Raw genomic sequence first — 19,211 nt, 5'->3', positions numbered from 1 at the left:
CTGTCATTAAAATCAGGTGTAGTTGAATTATGTAAAGATAATTCACACGTGAACAACAGTTGTTTTTACGCAAGGAGGGCAAACTAGTGAAGTCCCAGTGGAAAAGAACATTAAAACATCAAAGGACTGGGAGTTTAGAAAAAGGCAAGATACACAAATGATCTCATGAAAGTGGCTATTTAGCAGTGAAAAAGACTATAAATATCCAAGCTAAACTAAACATTTTGCGCTCCACATCGAATGCTAAACAAGGTGCTGTCAAAGCTGCAACTCCGGAACTGCCTAAAAACAGAATCAAGACAGGACTCTGCCTAAAAACAGAATCAAGACGGGACTCTGCCTGAAAACAGAATAAGACGGGACTCTGCCTGAAAACAGACCCAAGACGAGGAAGCAAGCTGCAAGCGAGTCAACGACCACAAGCAACGAGACTGAGGCCCGGCTGGAGGACCGCCGAAAAAATTACAGCGACTGTTATCAGACAAACCAGTCTGGGTCTGCTGTACACCTACAACCACAGTATCCAAAAGAAACTGTGCCATGCTACCTGTGTAGCTAAAAGATTCAGCGAAGAGGACAGAGCAGACGGGTGCTGTTGTGGATCCTATACAGAGGATTGAAGACTTTGTTGCAGCTGTTTGTTGATTCTGTTGAGAATTGAAAGCTTTGTTGCCAAGTTTGATCCAACGTGGGATTGAAGACTTCGTTGCTGAGAGGAGATCCTTTTGTACTGGACACTTCAACCGAATGAGTTTCTAAAACAGCGGACCAAAAGTCTAAGCTTCAAGGAACTGTTGAGTAAAATTCCAGTTGCATTTTCCTTTCATGGAACTCAATTAATGAATTGTAACACATTCACATAGAATTGAACTGTTAATTATTTAGTTTGCACACTTTCCGTGTGAATTAACCTTTGGTGAAACTTGATGAAGTAACTATAAGTAATCAACCTCATATTGTTGTATGAAGAATTTCTTTAAAAGTAAACTTGCCATAGCCTTAATCTATATACCATTAATAAGCTTAATGTGATATATTCTAAGATTGTCTGCATCATCTCAGTTGAGGCTGTGCTGGTATGTGGGTGTATGTGAGCAAGCTACTAGCTACGTCACAGCTTACTTGAGCTGCTGCTTGTGTGTGAGGAGACAGGCGGTGTCATATTTAAATTGCCTGCTAGCCAGCATGAGTGCAGTGAGAGCTTGGATTTTTTGTTTTGTGTTTAGAGACTAAGAGATTTACTTTCTGACTTCTCTGTTTTCTTTCTATTGTTTGTGTAATACTACTGTTACTTAAACATTCCTTGTGTCTGCGTGTGTGTGTGTGTGTTCATAGTAAATCCTCGATCTTTGTAACACATCAATTAAATATTATTAATAAGAGAACTAATGAACCCAGATAAACATTACATTATCAATTATTGAATTGTTCCCACAGGCTTAAAAGACAATCAGCCCAGTGTTTTAATCTGGAATTTTAATTCATAAAATGTGAGACAGTAGTAAACCTCCTAATCAAAATAAATCTATTTTATTATCGATCCTCATTGAACAGAAACAAAAGCTTCACGCAGATTGTTTTAAATTCGCTGGATGGATCAGAGCGCTGGGCTATAAATTTGTTTAAAAACTGTGTCACATCACATTGAAGAAATGTTATCCATATAATGTAATGAAATTTGAAATACTGACCCCTCATTAAATCAGCAAGAGCTTCTTGATGCGCAATCCCAGTATATATACACTGATGCACAAAAGAAACACAACACTCAGGTCTAATGGATTTAACCAAATATTTTAAACATAGATATAAAAAAAAAATCACAGAAAATGTGAACAAAAATACAGATCAAAGAATCATGATAAGTTTTCAGTATGAAACATGACACGCAGTCAGAATGAAAACATTACAAAGTTAGTGTCGGGTACGACCTCCCTGAGCATTAACACAATCCTGGCAGTGTTGACGCATAGACCTGATCAGCCTCTGGATAGACTGCTGTGGGATGTTCCACCATTCTTCCTGGGCATTTGCAGCCAGCTGGTGAAGGTTGGCAGGTCGCGGTTGTCTCCTGTGGATGGCACTGGTGATTTGGTCAAACAGATGTTCTGTTGGACTCAGGTCAGGAGAAAAAGTTGTGCAATTGTAATCACTGTTTTAGAGTGAATTAAAATCATGTCTTTTTGAATGGCTATTTATACAGATTTATTCTTTTTTTTTTTTCATCTGACGTTGCCAATTATTTTTATTATTATTTTCTCCCAATTTGGACTGGCCAATTATTTTATTATTCTCAGCTCAACGCTACCACCCCTGCGCTGACTTGGGAGGGCAAAGACGAACACACACTGTCCTCCGAAGCGTGTGCCATCAGCCGACCGCTTTTTTTCACACTGCGGACTCAGCATGCAACCACCCAAGAGTTACAGCGTCTCCACTGACATTCTTGCTCAGGTCTCGTGACCTTATTCTATTAATGTGAACGACAGTAACATCTGTTTAGCATGCCATCAATGATCCTAAGCTGCGGCCATAATTGGGCATATCGGCGCCAGGGAAACTGCTTCCAATCTGTAGGTCTATTGCCGTGTTTAACAGCTTGAGTGACCTTGTGGAGAACTGAGTCCTCCTTCTGGAGTGTTTGCAACTACTCACATGTAATTTCTGATTCCAGCATGGTCATTGCAATACTGTCTGCAGACAGGTCTGGACAGTGTGTCAGCATTTATGTTTTCACACCCTTTTTTGTACTTGATGAAGTCAAACTCTTGAATTGCCACAGACACCGGCATAACATTCCTTCCATTTTTTGTGACTGTAGTCAGTGTAAAGGCTGGTGGTTTGTAAATACAGTAAAATGTTAGCTAAGGAGATAGTTGCGAAACTCCATTATGACATATACCAACACCAAACATTCCTTTTGGATTGTGCCATAGTTTTTTTCTCACTTTTGGTTAAGGTTCTGCTTTTGTATGCAATAACCTTGTTGCTTTGTTCCAGCATGGTCCCCAGGCCGGTGTCTCTGGCATCGGTGAAAAGCTGAAACTCCTTGCTGGGTCTGGATAAGCCTGGACTGCAGCACTGGTTAGAAAACGTTTAAGTGCTTTAAATGACTGCTCACAGTGCGCATCCCACAAAAAGGTAGCTCTTTTTTCCAGCACCTGGTTCAGTGGTTTTGCCACTGTGCTGAATTGCAGCATATAGCGGTGGTAGTAAGATGCAATACCTAGGAACTGTCGCACTTCTTTAATGTTGCTTGGTATAGGCCAGTTGTCAATGGTATCAGTTTTCTTGGGGTCTGGCAACATTCCAGTAGAGTAGAAAATATGTCCTAGATATGTGACACTTAACAGGCCAATATTGCATTTTGACCCTTTCAGTAGGAGTTCTGCTGCCCGTAGTCTGTCCAGCACAAGCGACAGATCTTTGAGGTGTTTTGCAGTGTCTTTTGAAAAGGCTAAAACATCATCTTATTATTATTATTATTTGTTTATTTAGCAGACGCCTTTATCCAAGGCGACTTACAGAGACTAGGGTGTGTGAACTATGCATCAGCTGCAGAGCCACTTACAATTACGTCTCACCCGAAAGACGGAGCACAAGGAGGTTAAGTGACTTGCTCAGGGTCACACAATGAGTCAGTGGCTGAGGTGGGATTTGAACTGTGGACCTCCTGGTTATAAGCCCTTTTCTTTAACCACTGGACCACACAGACTCCTATCTTGGTAAACCATTATACAGTCCAGGTCACCTGCTATAGTGTGCATTAAGCGCTGGAATGATCTGGGTCCTCCAGTCACCCCGAAAGGCATTCTACAGAATTCATACAGTCCTAACACAGGTCCAGGACAAAATGCGGTTTTGGGCCTGTCCTCTAGGTGTACTGGCATTTGCCAGTAGTTGGACCATTTTATTCTTGTCGCTGCAACTGGCAAAATTTCAAATTGGGTCACCTCTATTGTCGATTCCCTCCACGCGGGGTGACGCCTCGTTTCCCTGGTACTGCATTCGAGAGCGACGGAGGAGATTGGGACATTCACGTGCTATGTGCCCATATCCTCAACACTCATGACACTGGGGCCTCTGGGCCTAGGTTTGCTGTTGTGATGTACAGCTGCAACTTCATGGTCAGTGTTTAAACGTTCGAGGTGCTGAGCCATGTTTGCAATCTAATCTCTAATCTGTCGGTTTCCCCAGAGGTCAGTAGTGCAGCAGCGGAGTTAGCATTGGAATAAGCCGTATTTGTTGTTAACCGCAAATGTGCAAGTTCAAGAGCCTCCTCTAAAGTTCTAACATTGGGCTGTGCATGTATATGGTTTCCAACAGACTCGGGTAGACCGTCAACAAAATAGTGAAACAAAAGTTTTCCTTTAGCCGGCAACAGCTTTTGACTCGGCTCGTTTGTACAGTGGTATCGGCGCTATGCCTCATCCGGTGTGATGCTGCTGCCTGCGGGAACTGAGGTTTGCTACAATATATATATATATATATATATATAATATTCTTTGCAAAAAAAACTTTGTTAATGCATCAATTAGGGTTGATATTAAGTGGCAAAAGTAGGCAAATGCGATGTTAGGGTTTTTAACCCTAATTCTGCAAGGCAACACAAGCAACCACAACAATCCTCAGTTAAGATGAACAACATAAGAACATAAGAAAGTTTACAAATGAAAGGAGGCCATTCGGCCCATCTTGCTCGTTTGGTTGTTAGTAGCTTATTGATCCCAGAATCTCATCAAGCATCTTCTTGAAGGATCCCAGGGTGTCAGCTTCAACAACATTACTGGGGAGTTGGTTCCAGACCCTTGCAATTCTCTGTGTAAAAAAAGTACCTCCTATTTTCTGTTCTGAATGCCCCTTTATCAAATCTCCATTTGTGACCCCTGGGTCGACATTGTCAATACCTTTTAGGATTTTGAATGCTTGAATCAGATCACCGCGTAGTCTTCTTTGTTCAAGACTGAATAGATTCAATTCTTTTAGCCTGTCTGGATACGACATGCCTTTTAAACCTGGGATAATTCTGGTCACTCTTCTTTGCACTCTTTCTAGAGCAGCAATATTCTTTTTGTAACGATCAACTCTCTTTTAAATACTGAATTTTGACCATCTGTTAGTAATATTCAAAGTTGATGGAATTTTGTGAGGCGGAAGACTCTGACACATTCAGCTTGTTCGATGTGGAATATATATATATATATATATATATATATATATATATATATATATATATATATATATATATATATATATATTAGCTCAAAGAGCCAGCTGCCCAATGTTTCGATATGTTGTACATATCTTTCTCAAAGCATGTGTTTGAATTATGACAACTACTTGTTATTGTTTATATTCAGATCCATGATTTATTCTTACATGATGTAATGGTGTTCTATATATTGTGGCATCATTTTTTCTTCTATCTTTGAATCTGTATTCATTCTAATTAACATTAGTTTATATAAACTTATATTTATATTATCATGCAATGCTGGCTCTACGGATCAGTCTTGATTTGGACTCCCCAGCACATCAGCATGCACAACTTTTGAATGAATTTTGTTTAAATGTTATATATTTATTAGAGTTAATTAGTTCATTCTTTTCTGTTGAGTCCCGCTGGCATAATCGTGTTCAGTCTATTTATCCATTTACTTTCTTTTATTCTTCTATATGTCGCATTGTCTAATTTGAGCTGTTCTAATACTACAAACTTGACATCATTTATGTCATGTCCTTGACTGGTGAAGTGCTGTACTTTTTATTTTTTTATTTCTAATTAATGTGGTTCTGAATTATTTAATATAAAGTCTCTCCAACATATTTGATTTCATCACATTTTCACAGGCTATTCCATAAACAACATTGCTATTTTTACAGTAGGTATTAGTTTTTAGTGGATATGTGGTGTTCTTATTTTTAATTTTATTTTTTACTTTTGTCCATGTATTTACACACTTTACACGTACTATTGCGAGTTATTATTATTCTGTTATGTTTACTGTGAACTAAAATATCACCTAAATTAGCTTCTCTTTTGAATGCTACAACTGGGGCCTTAATGAATATTTTTTTCAATTTTTCTGAATTATGTAGAATCCACAAGTGTTTCCAAACTATCTTAGAAATGTTAGGCAAAAGTTTAAAGTAAATAGCTTTAAGTTTAGTTGCTTTACAATAATACCTCAATACCTGATTGTCTGAATTTGTAATCAATAATTGATTATTGGTACACTTGTTAGCCCTTTCAAATACCGTAACTACTAGTGATAAACTGCGGTTCTGTTGAGTGTGTGGGGAAACAGGGACCCCAGGAGGCGTGGTAGGGTTAAGAGAGCGGCGAGAGGGGAGGGGAGGGGGGAGTGGGGGTAGATAATAGCGACCCCTCGCTTCTAAATATAGCACTACACCCACTTTAAAATGTATACATGACACAACGTTCTGTAGATAGCGTGGGTTGATTCTATGGTAGTATAACTGATCTATATAATGTCAGTGGCTTCAATTGAACTATAATTTAAATTTGTGTGTTTTAGTTTTATATTAATTGTACATTGTCTACAGTGAAACACTTTTATATTTAGGTGATAATGCAATGGTTTGTAAAGACTTGATGCTACAGAACTTCAAAAACAAGAAACTTGGCTTGCTTATCGGACAGAAAGGGTTCAGACACACAGCAGATAAAGAACATTCTTATTTGCACAAAGTTCCTAAAGTGAAAGGAATTTGACAGCTCTTGATCTGAACTTTCTTTTTTCTCCGGTCTCTCGTGGTTAGTTTGCAGAGTGCAGCATGTATTAACTGTTTAATTTGATAGTGTGTTTCTCATTAAGACTGAAATGCTGCATCTCATTGTCAGCATTGCCCTGGCGGGGCAGCAGCACACACACAGTTTCATTGAAACGCATTTTTTTAAATCTTCTTACAGATCCCAAACCTTCAAGACCTCCTTCACCACTAGTCACTGGATGTATGGAGTGAAAGCATATATTTAGGAAAAGTCAGGAAAGCACAGCTCTGTATCTTAAAAAGATGCACCGCAAATTAAATTGAAATTCCAAAAACAGTCAAAATGAACATCTTGGTCATTCTAGTGTTAAAATTCATTTGAACAATACACTTGAAACAGGAAATACTACATCTTGTCGTTTTTGTGATTTTTTTTTTTTTTTTTACAGATCAAGAATCCTCAAGCCTCCCCTCCACTCTGATCTCTCAAGGTAAGTGCAGTTTTGTGGCAAAGTGGTTTGCAGTGCGCAGGTGTAGAGGTGATGCAGTGCTCAAGACAAGGACAAACAACAAAGAACTGGTGAAATGGTGGTTTATTTATAATCCAAAGTCTGGTGTCAATAGTGAAGACTAATGAGAACTGGCAATACACAACGATCGATGTGTATTGCTCAGTTAAATCCACGGGGTTCAGTCCCGAAACAATAAACATGGTATTTAACCACACACAATAAACACAAACACAGTCACAAGTCCAAAGTGAGTACTGTAGTGCTCGTGGCGTTGTGTGGGTTTAGTGCTGGCCTGTAGTGACAGCTCCGGATCGTGTTAGCCGTCTAATAACAACAAACAAGTAGGTTTTAGACAAGACAAAACAAACAAAACACTCACGATAACAATACGTGTCTCCTTCCAGTTCAGCATTTAACCATACAAAGGAACAGATCACCTCGCTACATCCCCTTATGTAGATCCCCTTGGTTAGAAATTGCAACCGTTTCTCCTCCAATCTGCAGTTGCCACATCGCTTCCCTTCCAGGTTGATGACTTGGTGTACCGTAGCTCCGCCCCCTTTGTAGATGGCTGACTTCCACCTAACCCTGGGAATTAATTGTCAGGCCATCCAGTCCAGGGCACTCTGTTCCCTTTACACAGCGCCCTCACAGGTCGGGAGGGAGATGTATCACCAAGAATCATTTTGTCTCTGTCACAAGTTTGTAGAGTGCAGTTTGTTTTAACTGTTTCATTTAGTGGTGAGTTTCTCATTCAGACTGAAGTGCTGCATTGTGTTGTCAGCATTGCCCTGGTGGGGAAGCAGCATACTCACAGTCTGGTAGAAAGTTTTTTTTTTTCTATCTTCTCCTTCAACACCAGTCGCTAGAGGTATGGAGTGGAATCAGTTCAGTGTGATTTATAACTAGGCTTACTACTTTTTGATATATTTCGGATTTGACTGAAATAAATTTATATACAATAAACGTTGGTAAAATCACTCACTATTTTTTTTATTTTCTTACAAAAAATAATCATTAAGAAATCCTCTCTAGTTTATGTGGTTTTTATACTTGTTCTTTGTCCTGTCTCCGTTCCGCTCTGAATGGCTGGAGGTCGCTGTCAGTCATCTCAGTGGTCCGTTAGTACTGTAGTTTAACCCTATTCTGACAGATCTCGTTGACTGAAGCAGTGCTAGAATGCTCTCATTTCTTTAAATGACTGTCAATCATCAAGACCTGCACCAACTGTGCACTTTAATTTGCCAGCTACAGCGCCTGTCATTCAAAGCGCCTACTTTGAAATTAGTGGGTTACGGTGTAGGTAAGCTTTTGCTTTAGGTATACCGTGACAGTTACTAGTTTGATTTGAAAATGGAGTGCAAGAGAAAAACACTTAATGAATATTGTGCACAATACCCTGGCCGACGGCTGAAGTCTCCGCGGCAGGACGAAGCGGGCCCGTCTGCCTTGCCTAAAAGTCTGTGTAATACACTTTTTTATATGTTGCGTTTTCTATGGTTTATTTGAGAGATTTTTTTAATTGTTGATAATCATGGTTTTGTTGCATGTTGAACATGATATGGTAAAGGGAATTCGCTAAATGAGACGTTTTTCAATGACATAAAAAATATATATATTTTTTTTTAAAGCATAAATGTCGATTTCACCCATTCTCTGCTTGAATTGAAAAATAAAAACGGTAAATTCTTTCTAAAATAAACGTCGATATTAATTGTCAATTTGGCCAAGAAAATAAATATTGAATTGTAGCAAGCCTCTTTATAAACCACAGCTGCAATGTGTCTGTTATAAATTACTGTGGCAAAGTGCCCGCCCCTGTGTGTATTTTGTGTGTTATGTGTTGTATGTATGGTGCGTATGTTAATGTTGGTGTATAGATTGGTACACGGGATATAAACGGGTCTGTGTTTCACGTGTATTTAAAAAGTGTAGATTTGTATTTAGGCACGAGGAGGGCACAAATCACTTCACGTGCTGGTTAAATGTAATATGTGAGCACGGGGTTGCACGTAATGAATTCACGTGCTGGGATTCAAGTGAATAATTAATTAGTAATTGAATCCCAGCACAAACAGTATAAATAGGCACATTTTTAGTCACTCGGGGGTTAGGTGTTCAGAGAGTGGAGAACGGGTGAGAGAGAAGGAGTAAAATCGTAAGAAATATAATAAGTGTTTTTTGTTTGTACTCACCGTGTTTGTTCGTCTGTCCTGCACCGTCTGTTTAGTGTTTTGTCGTTTTGTATGTCTGTTTATTTTGGCATGTAGTGCCGTGTCCTGTTTTGTTTTGTCTGTTCAAACCTTTTATTTGTTAATAAACGCTGAGTGCAGCCATTGCACTCAGCTTATCACAACAACCGTCTGTGTTTGAATTCCTTTCTGGTCTGACGCAACCCACTCTGGCCGTCTTTGTGACACGTGGTGTCATCGTGGGATAGCCGCACCTCCAAGCGTCAGACCAGGAGGGGTTTTGTTTAAAAAAAAAATATATATATATATAATGGCAGAAGATGCCACAAAATGGCGGGACTGGTTCCTGGAGAATGCTGGGCTGGAGGCCCAGTCTCTGCCCATAGTCGTCCGGGCCCTGTGGATGATGGACAGTGAGAGATGGGAGGCCTATCAGCAGGAACACACCCCAAACACCTTGGAGGAAGGTGTGGAGTTTCTCCTCAGCTACCTGGGGGCAACGATAAATGGAACAGCAGCCCAGGTAGCAGGACCACCAGCAGAGGAGTACCTGCTGTCCCCATCTCCACCAGCAGAGGGTGAATGCCTGCTGGTTTTGCCTCCACAGCCCAAGCGGGAGGCAGAGACAGATAAAGAGGTGAAGGACAGGGAGGAGGAGTGCCGCCTAAGGGCCAGGCATCCACGGCAATGTAACAAGCCATCGCCGGGGTGCCTCCTCTGCGACCAGGATCACCTGTTCGCCCACTGTCCCTTCCGCAGTTATGGGGAGGAGCCTGAGCCTCCACAGCCCAAGCGGGAGGAGCCTGAGCGTCCACAGCCCAAGCGAGAGGAGCCTGAGCGTCCACAGCCCAAGCGGGAGGAGCCTGAACGTCCTACGCCTGAGTGGAAGGAGCCCGAACGTCCTACACCTGAGTGGGAGGAGCCCGAACGTCCTACGCCTGAGTGGGAGGAGCCCGAACGTCCTACGCCTGAGTGGGAGGAGCCCGAACGTCCTACGCCTGAGTGGGAGGAGCCCGAACGTCCTACGCCTGAGTGGGGGGAGCCCGAACGTCCACAGCCCAAGAGGGGGGAGTCGGTGCGTCCACAGCCCAAAAGGGAGGAGTCGGTGCGTCCACAGCCCAAAAGGGAGGAGTTGGTGCGTCCACAGCCCAAAAGGGAGGAGTCGGTGCGTCCACAGCCCAAAGGGAGGCAAGTCGGGGCTTCCACAGCCCTGGGTCCCAAGCCACCAGCAGAGGGAAAATGCCTGCTGGTTCAGCCCCAGGAGCCGGAAGGGGAGGAGTTACAGGCTCAACCCCCTGAAAATTTTTGGGGGGGAGAGGGGCAGGAGGCTGGTGTCCCCCAGCAGCCTCTATTCATGCTGCTGAGGGCAGCGCGGCGCGCACCAGCCCAACCGCCAGGAGCAGAGGAGCTGGAGCAGCCTCTGCCTCCACCACCGCCCGGAGCAGAGGAGCAGGAGCTGCCTCTGCTTCCGCCACCGCCAGGAGCAGAGGAGCTGGAGCTGCCTCTGCCTCCGCCACCGCCAGGAGCAGAGGAGCTGGAGCTGCCTCTGCCTCCACCACCGCCAGGAGCAGAGGAGCTGGAGCTGCCTCTGCTTCCGCCACCACCCGGAGCAGAGGAGCAGGAGCTGCCTCTGCTTCCGCCACCGCCAGGAGCAGAGGAGCTGGAGCTGCCTCTGCCTCCGCCACCGCCAGGAGCAGAGGAGCTGGAGCTGCCTCTGCCTCCACCACCGCCAGGAGCAGAGGAGCTGGAGCTGCCTCTGCCTCCACCACCGCCAGGAGCAGAGGAGCTGGAGCTGCCTCTGCTTCCACCACCACCAGGAACAGAGGAGCTGGAGCTGCCTCTGCTTCCGCCACCGCCCGGAGCAGAGGAGCAGGAGCTGCCTCTGCTGCCCGTACCTCCACAGGGAGTACGGTGGCCGGAGCCCCAGAAAGGGGAGCTGCCGGCCACGAAGAAGGGGGACGAGGTCTGGAGACCACTTTCCCCAGCAGCAGTTTCGCTGCAGGAGTTCTTGTGGCCGGAGCCCCACAGGAGGGAGCTGCCGGCTACGAAGAAGGGGGAGGTCGGGGGACCACCTGCCCCCGCAGCTTTTTCGCTGCAGGACGGGACCAGCATGCTGTCAGCCGTGCCACTACCGGCAGGGGAGCTGACAGCATTTCCAGCCATGGGCCCACTGAAGCCTCCCTTCCCAGCCCGAGACTTTGGCCTGGACTGCTGGGTATTTAAGGGGGGAGGTGGCCGTTGAGGGGGGGGGGTATATGTGGCAAAGTGCCCGCCCCTGTGTGTATTTTGTGTGTTTTGTGTTGTATGTACGGTGCGTATGTTAATGTTGGTGTATAGATTGGTACACGGGATATAAACGGGTCTGTGTTTCACGTGTATTTAAAAAGTGTAGATTTGTATTTAGGCACGAGGAGGGCACAAATCACTTCACGTGCCTGTTAAATGTAATATGTGAGCACGGGGTTGCACGTAATGAATTCACGTGCTGGGATTCAAGTGAATAATTAATTAGTAATTGAATCCCAGGACAAACAGTATAAATAGGCACATTTTTAGTCACTCGGGGGTTAGGTGTTCAGAGAGTGGAGAACGGGTGAGAGAGAAGGAGTAAAATCGTAAGAAATATAATAAGTGTTTTTTGTTTGTACTCACCGTGTTTGTTCGTCTGTCCTGCACCGTCTGTTTAGTGTTTAGTCGTTTTGTATGTCTGTTTATTTTGGTGCAAGTGGCGTGTCCTGTTTTTGTGCTGTTTTCAAACCTTTTATTTGTTAATAAACGCTGAGTGCAGCCATTGCACTCAGCTCATCATCACCACCGTCTCTGTCTGTGTATTCCTTTCTGGTCTGACGCCACCCACTCTGGCCGTCTTTGTGACAAGTACTCAATTATTTTATTAATTATTTTATTTATTATTATTTAATTTCTCTTACAGATCCAAACCCTTCACACTCACCTTCAGCACTATTTTTTTTATACTTATTTATTTACTTTATTTTACTTATTTATTCATTATTTTATTTGATTGATTTCCTTCAGATCCAAACCCCTCTGACCTGCCTTCTACACCGGCCTCTAAAGGTATGGACTGGAATCAGTTCAGTGTGATTTATAACCCACAGCAGCAATATGGCTTTGTTATAAAGTACTCAATTATTGTATTTATTATTATTATTTTATTTCTCTTACAAATCCAAACCCTTCACACCCACCTTCCGCACACTTTTTTTTTTTTTTTAACTTATTTACTGATTTCATTACAGATCCAAACCCCTCTGACCTGCCTTCTACACCGGCCTCTAAAGGTATGGACTGGAATCAGTTCAGTGTGATTCATAATGCACAGCAGGAATCTGGCTTTGTTAGAAACTTTCTTTTTTCTTTTTCATTTTACAGAAGCAGAACCCTCAAGCCTCCCCTCCACTCTGATCTCTCAAGGTAAGTGCAGTTTTGTGGCAAAGTGGTTTGCAGTGCGCAGGTGTAGAGGTGATGCAGTGCTCAAGACAAGGACAAACAACAAAGAACTGGTGAAATGGTGGTTTATTTATAATCCAAAGTCTGGTGTCAATAATGAAGACTAATGAGAACTGACAATACACAACGATCGATGTGTATTGCTCAGTTAAATCCACGGGGTTCAGTCCCGAAACAATAAACATGGTATTTAACCACACACAATAAACACAAACACAGTCACAAGTCCAAAGTGAGTACTGTAGTGCTCGTGGCGTTGTCTGGGTTTAGTGCTGGCCTGTAGTGACAGCTCCGGATAGTGTTAGCCGTCTAATAACAACAAACAAGCAGGTTTTAGACAAGACAAAACAAACAAAACACTCACGATAACAATACGTGTCTCCTTCCAGTTCAGCATTTAACCATACAAAGGAACAGATCACCTCGCTACATCCCCTTATATAGATCCCCTTGGTTAGAAATTGCAACCGTTTCTACTCCAATCTGCGGTTGCCACATCGCTTCCCTTCCAGGTTGATGACTTGGTGTACCGTAGCTCCGCCCCCTTTCTAGATGGCTGACTTCCACCTAACCCTGGGAATTAATTGTCAGGCCATCCAGTCCAGGGCACTCTGTTCCCTTTACACAGCGCCCTCACAGGTCGGGAGGGAGATGTATCACCAAGAATCATTTTGTCTCTGTCACAAGTTTGTAGAGTGCAGTTTGTTTTAACTGTTTCATTGAATGGTGAGTTTCTCATTCAGACTGAAGTGCTGCATTGTGTTGTCAGCATTGCCCTGGTGGGGCAGGGGCACAGTTTGGTAGAAAGTTTTTTTTTTTCTATCTTCTCCTTCAACACCAGTCGCTAGAGGTATGGAGTGGAATCAGTTCAGTGTGATTTATAACTAGGCTTACTAATTTTTGATATATTTCGGATTTGACTGAAATAAATTTATATACAATAAACGTTGGTAAAACCACTTGCTATTTTTTTAAATTTTCTTACAAAAGATAATCATTAACAAATCCTCTTAGTTTATGTAGTCTTTATATTTGCTCTCTGTCCTGTCTCCGTTCCGCTCTGAATGGCTGGAGGTCGCTGTCAGTCATCTCAGTGGTCAGTTAGTACTGTAGTTTCACCCTATTCTGACAGATCTCGTTGACTGAAGCAGTGCTAGAATGCTCTCATTTCTTTAAATGACTGTCAATTATCAAGACCTGCACCAACTGTGCACTTTAACTTGCCAGCTACAGCGCCTGTCATTCAAAGCGCCTACTTTGAAATTAGTGGGTTACGATGTAGGTAAGCTTTTGCTTTAGGTATACCGTGACAGTTACTAGTTTGATTTGAAAATGGAGTGCAAGAGAAAAACACTTAATGAATATTGTGCACAATACCCTGGCCGACGGCTGAAGTCTCTGCGGCAGGAAGAAGCGGGCCCGTCTGCCTTGCCTAAAAGTCTTTGTAATACACTTTTTTATATGTTGCGTTTTCTATGGTTTATTTGAGAGATTTTTTTAATTGTTGATAATCATGGTTTTGTTGCATGTTGAACATGATATGGTAAAGGGAATTCGCTAAATAAGACGTTTTTCAATTACATAAAAAATCTTTTTTTTTTTAAAGCATAAATGTCAATTTCACCCATTCTCTGCTTGAATTGAAAAATAAAAACGGTAAATTCTTTCCAAAATGAACGTCGATATTAATTGTCAATTTGGCCAAGAAAATAAATATTGAATCGTAGCAAGCCTCTTTATTAACCACAGCTGCAATGTGTCTGTTATAAAGTACTCAGTTATTTTATTAATTATTTTATTTATTATTATTTTATTTCTCTTACAGATCCAAACCCTTCACACTCACCTTCAGCACAATTTTTTAACTTATTTATTTACTTTATTTTACTTATTTATTCATTATTTTATTTGATTGATTTCCTTCAGATCCAAACCCCTCTGACCTGCCTTCTACACCAGCCTCTAAAGGTATGGACTGGAATCAGTTCAGTGTGATTTATAACCCACAGCAGCAATATGGCTTTGTTATAAAGTACTCAATTATTGTATTTATTTATTGTCAGCATTGCCCTGGCGGGGCAGCAGCACACATACAGTTTCATTGAATCACATCTTCTTACAGATCCCAAACCTTCAAGGCCTCCTTCAACACCAGTCACTAAAGGTATGGACTGGAATCAGTTCAGTGTGATTTATAACCCACAGCAGCAATATGGCTTTGTTATAAAGTCCTCAATTATTGTATTTATTTATTGTCAGCATTGCCCTGGCGGGGCAGCAGCACACATACAGTTTCATTGAAACACATCTTCTTACAGATCCCAAACCTTCAAGGCCTCCTTCAACACCAGTCACTAGAGGTATGGACTGGAATCAGTTCAGTGTGATTTATAACCCACAGCAGCAATGTGGTTTTGTTATAAAGTCCTCAATTATTTTATTTATTATTATTATTTTATTTCTCTTACAAATCCGAACCCTTCACACCCACCTTCCGCACTTTTTTTTTTTTTACTTATTTATTGATTTCATTAATTTATGTTACTTTTTTATTCGTTTATTTTATTTTATTGATTTAATTACAGATCCAAACCCCTCTGACCTGCCTTCTACACCGGCCTCTAAAGGTATGGACTGGAATCAGTTTGAATAACAACCCATTGCAGGAATCTGGCTTTCTTATGAATTACTCTTGACAGTTTTCTTTATTTTGTGATCCTGAACACTTAGACCCCTCCTCCACTCCGCTCTCTCATGGTGTGTGTAGAGCTGTATGAGAGTTGTGTGCAACTATTCAGCAACACTCGTCCCTCAACAATGCAGCTGTGTTGACCCACAATTCCCATCAAGAAAAGGACTGAGCAGAACTGGTGACAGTAATCAGGGTTTATCTGTAGTTCAATGATAACCAAGCAAAATAAGCATTTCTGATCACCATATAAAACACTAAAGAAATGCTGCTACACTGAAATTATTTGGCTCCTCATAGGCAACAGTAGCATGTGCTTATTATTGTATGACTCTTAATCTTATCACTGTATTGCACAATGATAAGTCCTGACAGAAGAGAAAACTGTCTGTATTATTATTATTTATTTCTTAGCAGACGCCCTTATCCAGGGCGACTTACAATTGTTACGAGATATCACATTATACATTATTTCACATTATACAGATATCACATTATTTTTACATACAATTACCCATTTATACAGTTGGGTTTATACTGGAGCAATCTAGGTAATGTACCTTGCTCAAGGGTACAACAGCAGTGTTCCCCACTGGGGATTGAACCCACAACCCTCTGGTCAAGAGTCCAGAGCCCTAACCACTACTACACACTGCAGCCCCTATGTATGTTTTAAGACCTGACTTATACAAGGTCCTGTTGTTTTATATTGTGTGTATATAATGTGTGTGTGAACTCTTCTGTTTGTCTGCACAGATCACATGGCAATCGGAAGGGTCAAACTTACTGCACCAAAAGGAATGAATCTTGAAGACCCCAAAGTGAGCGAAGCCATTTTAGAGCAGGTAGGTGACATTCAGAAATACAAACTGAGAATTTCCTGTGCACAGGACTTTGTGTCAAACTAATTAGCTGATCTCATTTTCATAAGACCGTTGAAGGCAGTGCCCGAATCGTTTGACTCTGCTTTGGTTACAGTAGATAGATCGATAGATATATAGGTAGATACACTGATGCTGCGTTCTTTGATGTGTTTCTTGTGGATGCTGTTTCAGATTCGGGAGTACCTCTCCAAGAATTTTCCGATGGAAGGCGTTAAGATGCGCTGGAGAAAACAAGACGGAGAGATTTTCCACAAGGATGAGGAAGAGGAGGAGACGTCCTCCGAGCCGTGAGATACCATTGCCGGCAGCGGGGTTCGGGGCATTTTGCCATTGGTCTCTATTATAAACATGCCAAACTTCTTAAATTTTGTTAAAAAAGTGATTTGATTTCTTAATATTTTATTTCTTTGGTGGATAGTATCAGGGAAAATTGATTCAGGGTGGGAATAAGGTTTAATCAGGGCTTTTGAGTGTGTGTTTAATTTTATATTAGTAACTACAACGAAACTGTCAATAAAATCAGGTTTATTGAGGGTGTGTTTGTTGTTTCAATTTTCTGTGTATTTTTATATGATAATTCATATATATATATATATATATATATATTAGTTACTTGTGCAATCGAGTGATGCAAGCTATTTCACTCAATGTTTTTTCTTCTTTATGCAAGTCAAGGTTGTTATAATAGTAGAACACACTAGTGGAGGCTTTGAGTAAATTGTTGATGCTCATAATGCATCAGAGTAGAAAATTGCAACATGGCTAAGACTTTTGCTTCAGTTGAGCTATCATTTAAATTAGGTGTATTTCAGGTGTTTTAGTTTTATATTAATTTTACATTATCTACTGGTGTGCAACAGTTTTTATATTTAAGTAATGGTGAGTGTTTTCATTTGATAACATTTCCAATATATATTACGTTAGTTACTAGAGCAACTCTGTTGTTTTATTAAAGCTTTTGAGTGTGTGTTTTAATTTTATATTAAAGTGACTACAACCGTTTATTTCAACCTTTGAAAAATATATCCAGTGTGATTACAATCTAAGTAGGCCACTTTCCCCATTTCATAGCAGCAGTCATATTGATTATGAATGACAGACAAGGGTCAGGCATACAGCAGATGAAGAATATTCTTACTTGCACATGATCCTAACATGAAAGGAGTTTGACAGCTCTTGATCTGAGCCTCTGGCGAAGTTCTGAGCAGGAGCTGCAAGGGAGTCTGGGTAAGCTAGACTAGTTGCCCTAGTGCAGGGGTCAGTAACATTGACCCTTCCAGTCCAGGTCTTTGTTCCAACCATGTCCTTAATCACTACCTGGATGAATGGCCCTCCAGGACTGGAGTTGTCTATCACAATGGAAGCAATCCTGCAGCACAGTTTAAGAGTGGTGGCGCCCCCTGTGGGCTTTATAATCAGCCTGTATTTAAAAAGAAACACCAGCATGTAGAGTGAAAGGACTGCTGTTTATTAACCCAATGTTACATGACAGGAAACTGATCAAGAATGATCTATAAAACTCTACATTAGCCAAATTAACTGAAGATCTTGCTTTATAAATCAAACCTGTTGGACAAACACTTGACATGATAATGTATTGAAAGAGAGTTATACAATATTGTGTTTATAATGAAAAACATACAAAATGCTTAAAAACTTGTTCTGGTTACTTTGTATGAATATAAATAGATAGTACCCTGGATAAAGAAACTAGGCATTTCTCACTGTTCATATTCTGTATTTCTGAATGTATTTTTGATTAATTATTTCAATAAAGTTTTAGTCTCAATCTCTGGTTTCTCTGACTTCTCTCTATCAATGGATCACTTTTTACATACAGTTTTCATAAGAAACAGTCACAAGACAAAGTGACGGGCAATATAGGGGTTTGAGTAACAGGAGCATCTACCACCCAGGCAAAGAGAGTCAGACAGACCACAATGACTTACAGGAACGCAACTCTGTGACATAACCCATACGAGAGGGGTACAGCTACTTGAGAAGAGCAGTGACTTGGTTTTTAATGTTATAGCTTGAAGCCGCACTAGGGCCCAGCTCTGAGTCCATTTTTTTTTTCTGATCCCACTTTACTGACTAAACGTCAACCTTGTGTTCATCCATGAAAACCTTTTCATTTTTATACCATTTATATCATTTTATTGGTAAAAGTAAAACATAAATAAATAAATAAACAAATAAATACATAAACGGATACATTGACATTTATTTATTTATTTATTTATTTATTTATTTATCTTGATATGTATTTATTTATTTTTCACTAATCATATAAACACTGCCGTTTAATACTGTATGAAACGGAAAAAAAAAATTCAACAGTTCTTGTTCAATTGTATATTAGTGAAGCATTTTGTACATAAAGGTCATCATGCTTTCATATATTTTTATTTTCAAATTTAAAAATATATTGTACCGACCCGGACAGTTGCTTTGTTGCAGGACTTGCTGTCTGTTCAGTTTGTCTCGTCTGTCTTTTATACATTCCATGTATTGTAAGGGGAATGGGATGAGTCACGCCGTTAATGAAAGGGTGTTGTTGTTTACGGGGGTTGCAGAGCATTTGAGAATTCAACACCGTCTCCCTGAGTTAGGTTTGCCACCTGTTTGGGTTTGACCGGACAGTCCGGGAATTGGCATCTGATGTCCGGTTTTTAAGTGAAACGCATACGAAACACCAGCCTTCCTAGAATATTTTCTTTGACATACA

General features: G+C 41.2%; 1 protein-coding gene across 6 annotated transcripts in view; it reads left to right on the top strand.

Annotated features, from left to right (window-relative positions):
• LOC117433871 (putative C-type lectin domain family 20 member A) overlaps window positions 1–18,223 on the top strand; it is a 30,478-nt gene extending 12,255 nt beyond the window's left edge. Inside the window, exons 5-14 of one of the 6 annotated variants that reach the window (XM_059009351.1) lie at window positions 7,185–7,226; window positions 12,476–12,517; window positions 12,700–12,741; window positions 12,833–12,874; window positions 14,837–14,878; window positions 15,033–15,074; window positions 15,229–15,270; window positions 15,496–15,537; window positions 16,356–16,444; window positions 16,655–18,223. In XM_059009351.1, the coding sequence (XP_058865334.1) occupies window positions 7,185–7,226; window positions 12,476–12,517; window positions 12,700–12,741; window positions 12,833–12,874; window positions 14,837–14,878; window positions 15,033–15,074; window positions 15,229–15,270; window positions 15,496–15,537; window positions 16,356–16,444; window positions 16,655–16,774 (545 nt within the window). In that variant the 3' untranslated portion in view covers window positions 16,775–18,223. The remainder of the gene's footprint in view (window positions 1–7,184; window positions 7,227–12,475; window positions 12,518–12,699; window positions 12,742–12,832; window positions 12,875–14,836; window positions 14,879–15,032; window positions 15,075–15,228; window positions 15,271–15,495; window positions 15,538–16,355; window positions 16,445–16,654) is intronic. The other 5 variants (XM_059009352.1, XM_059009353.1, XM_059009354.1 and 2 more) reach the window with 5 other exon arrangements.
• Window positions 18,224–19,211: the final 988 nt, after the last annotated feature.

Source organism: Acipenser ruthenus, chromosome 38 (assembly GCF_902713425.1).
Source record: "Acipenser ruthenus chromosome 38, fAciRut3.2 maternal haplotype, whole genome shotgun sequence".
In the NCBI taxonomy this organism is placed as follows: domain Eukaryota; kingdom Metazoa; phylum Chordata; class Actinopteri; order Acipenseriformes; family Acipenseridae; genus Acipenser; species Acipenser ruthenus.
The sequence above is the reverse complement of the archived record's forward strand: the minus strand, read 5'-3'. Positions and strand labels throughout refer to the sequence as shown.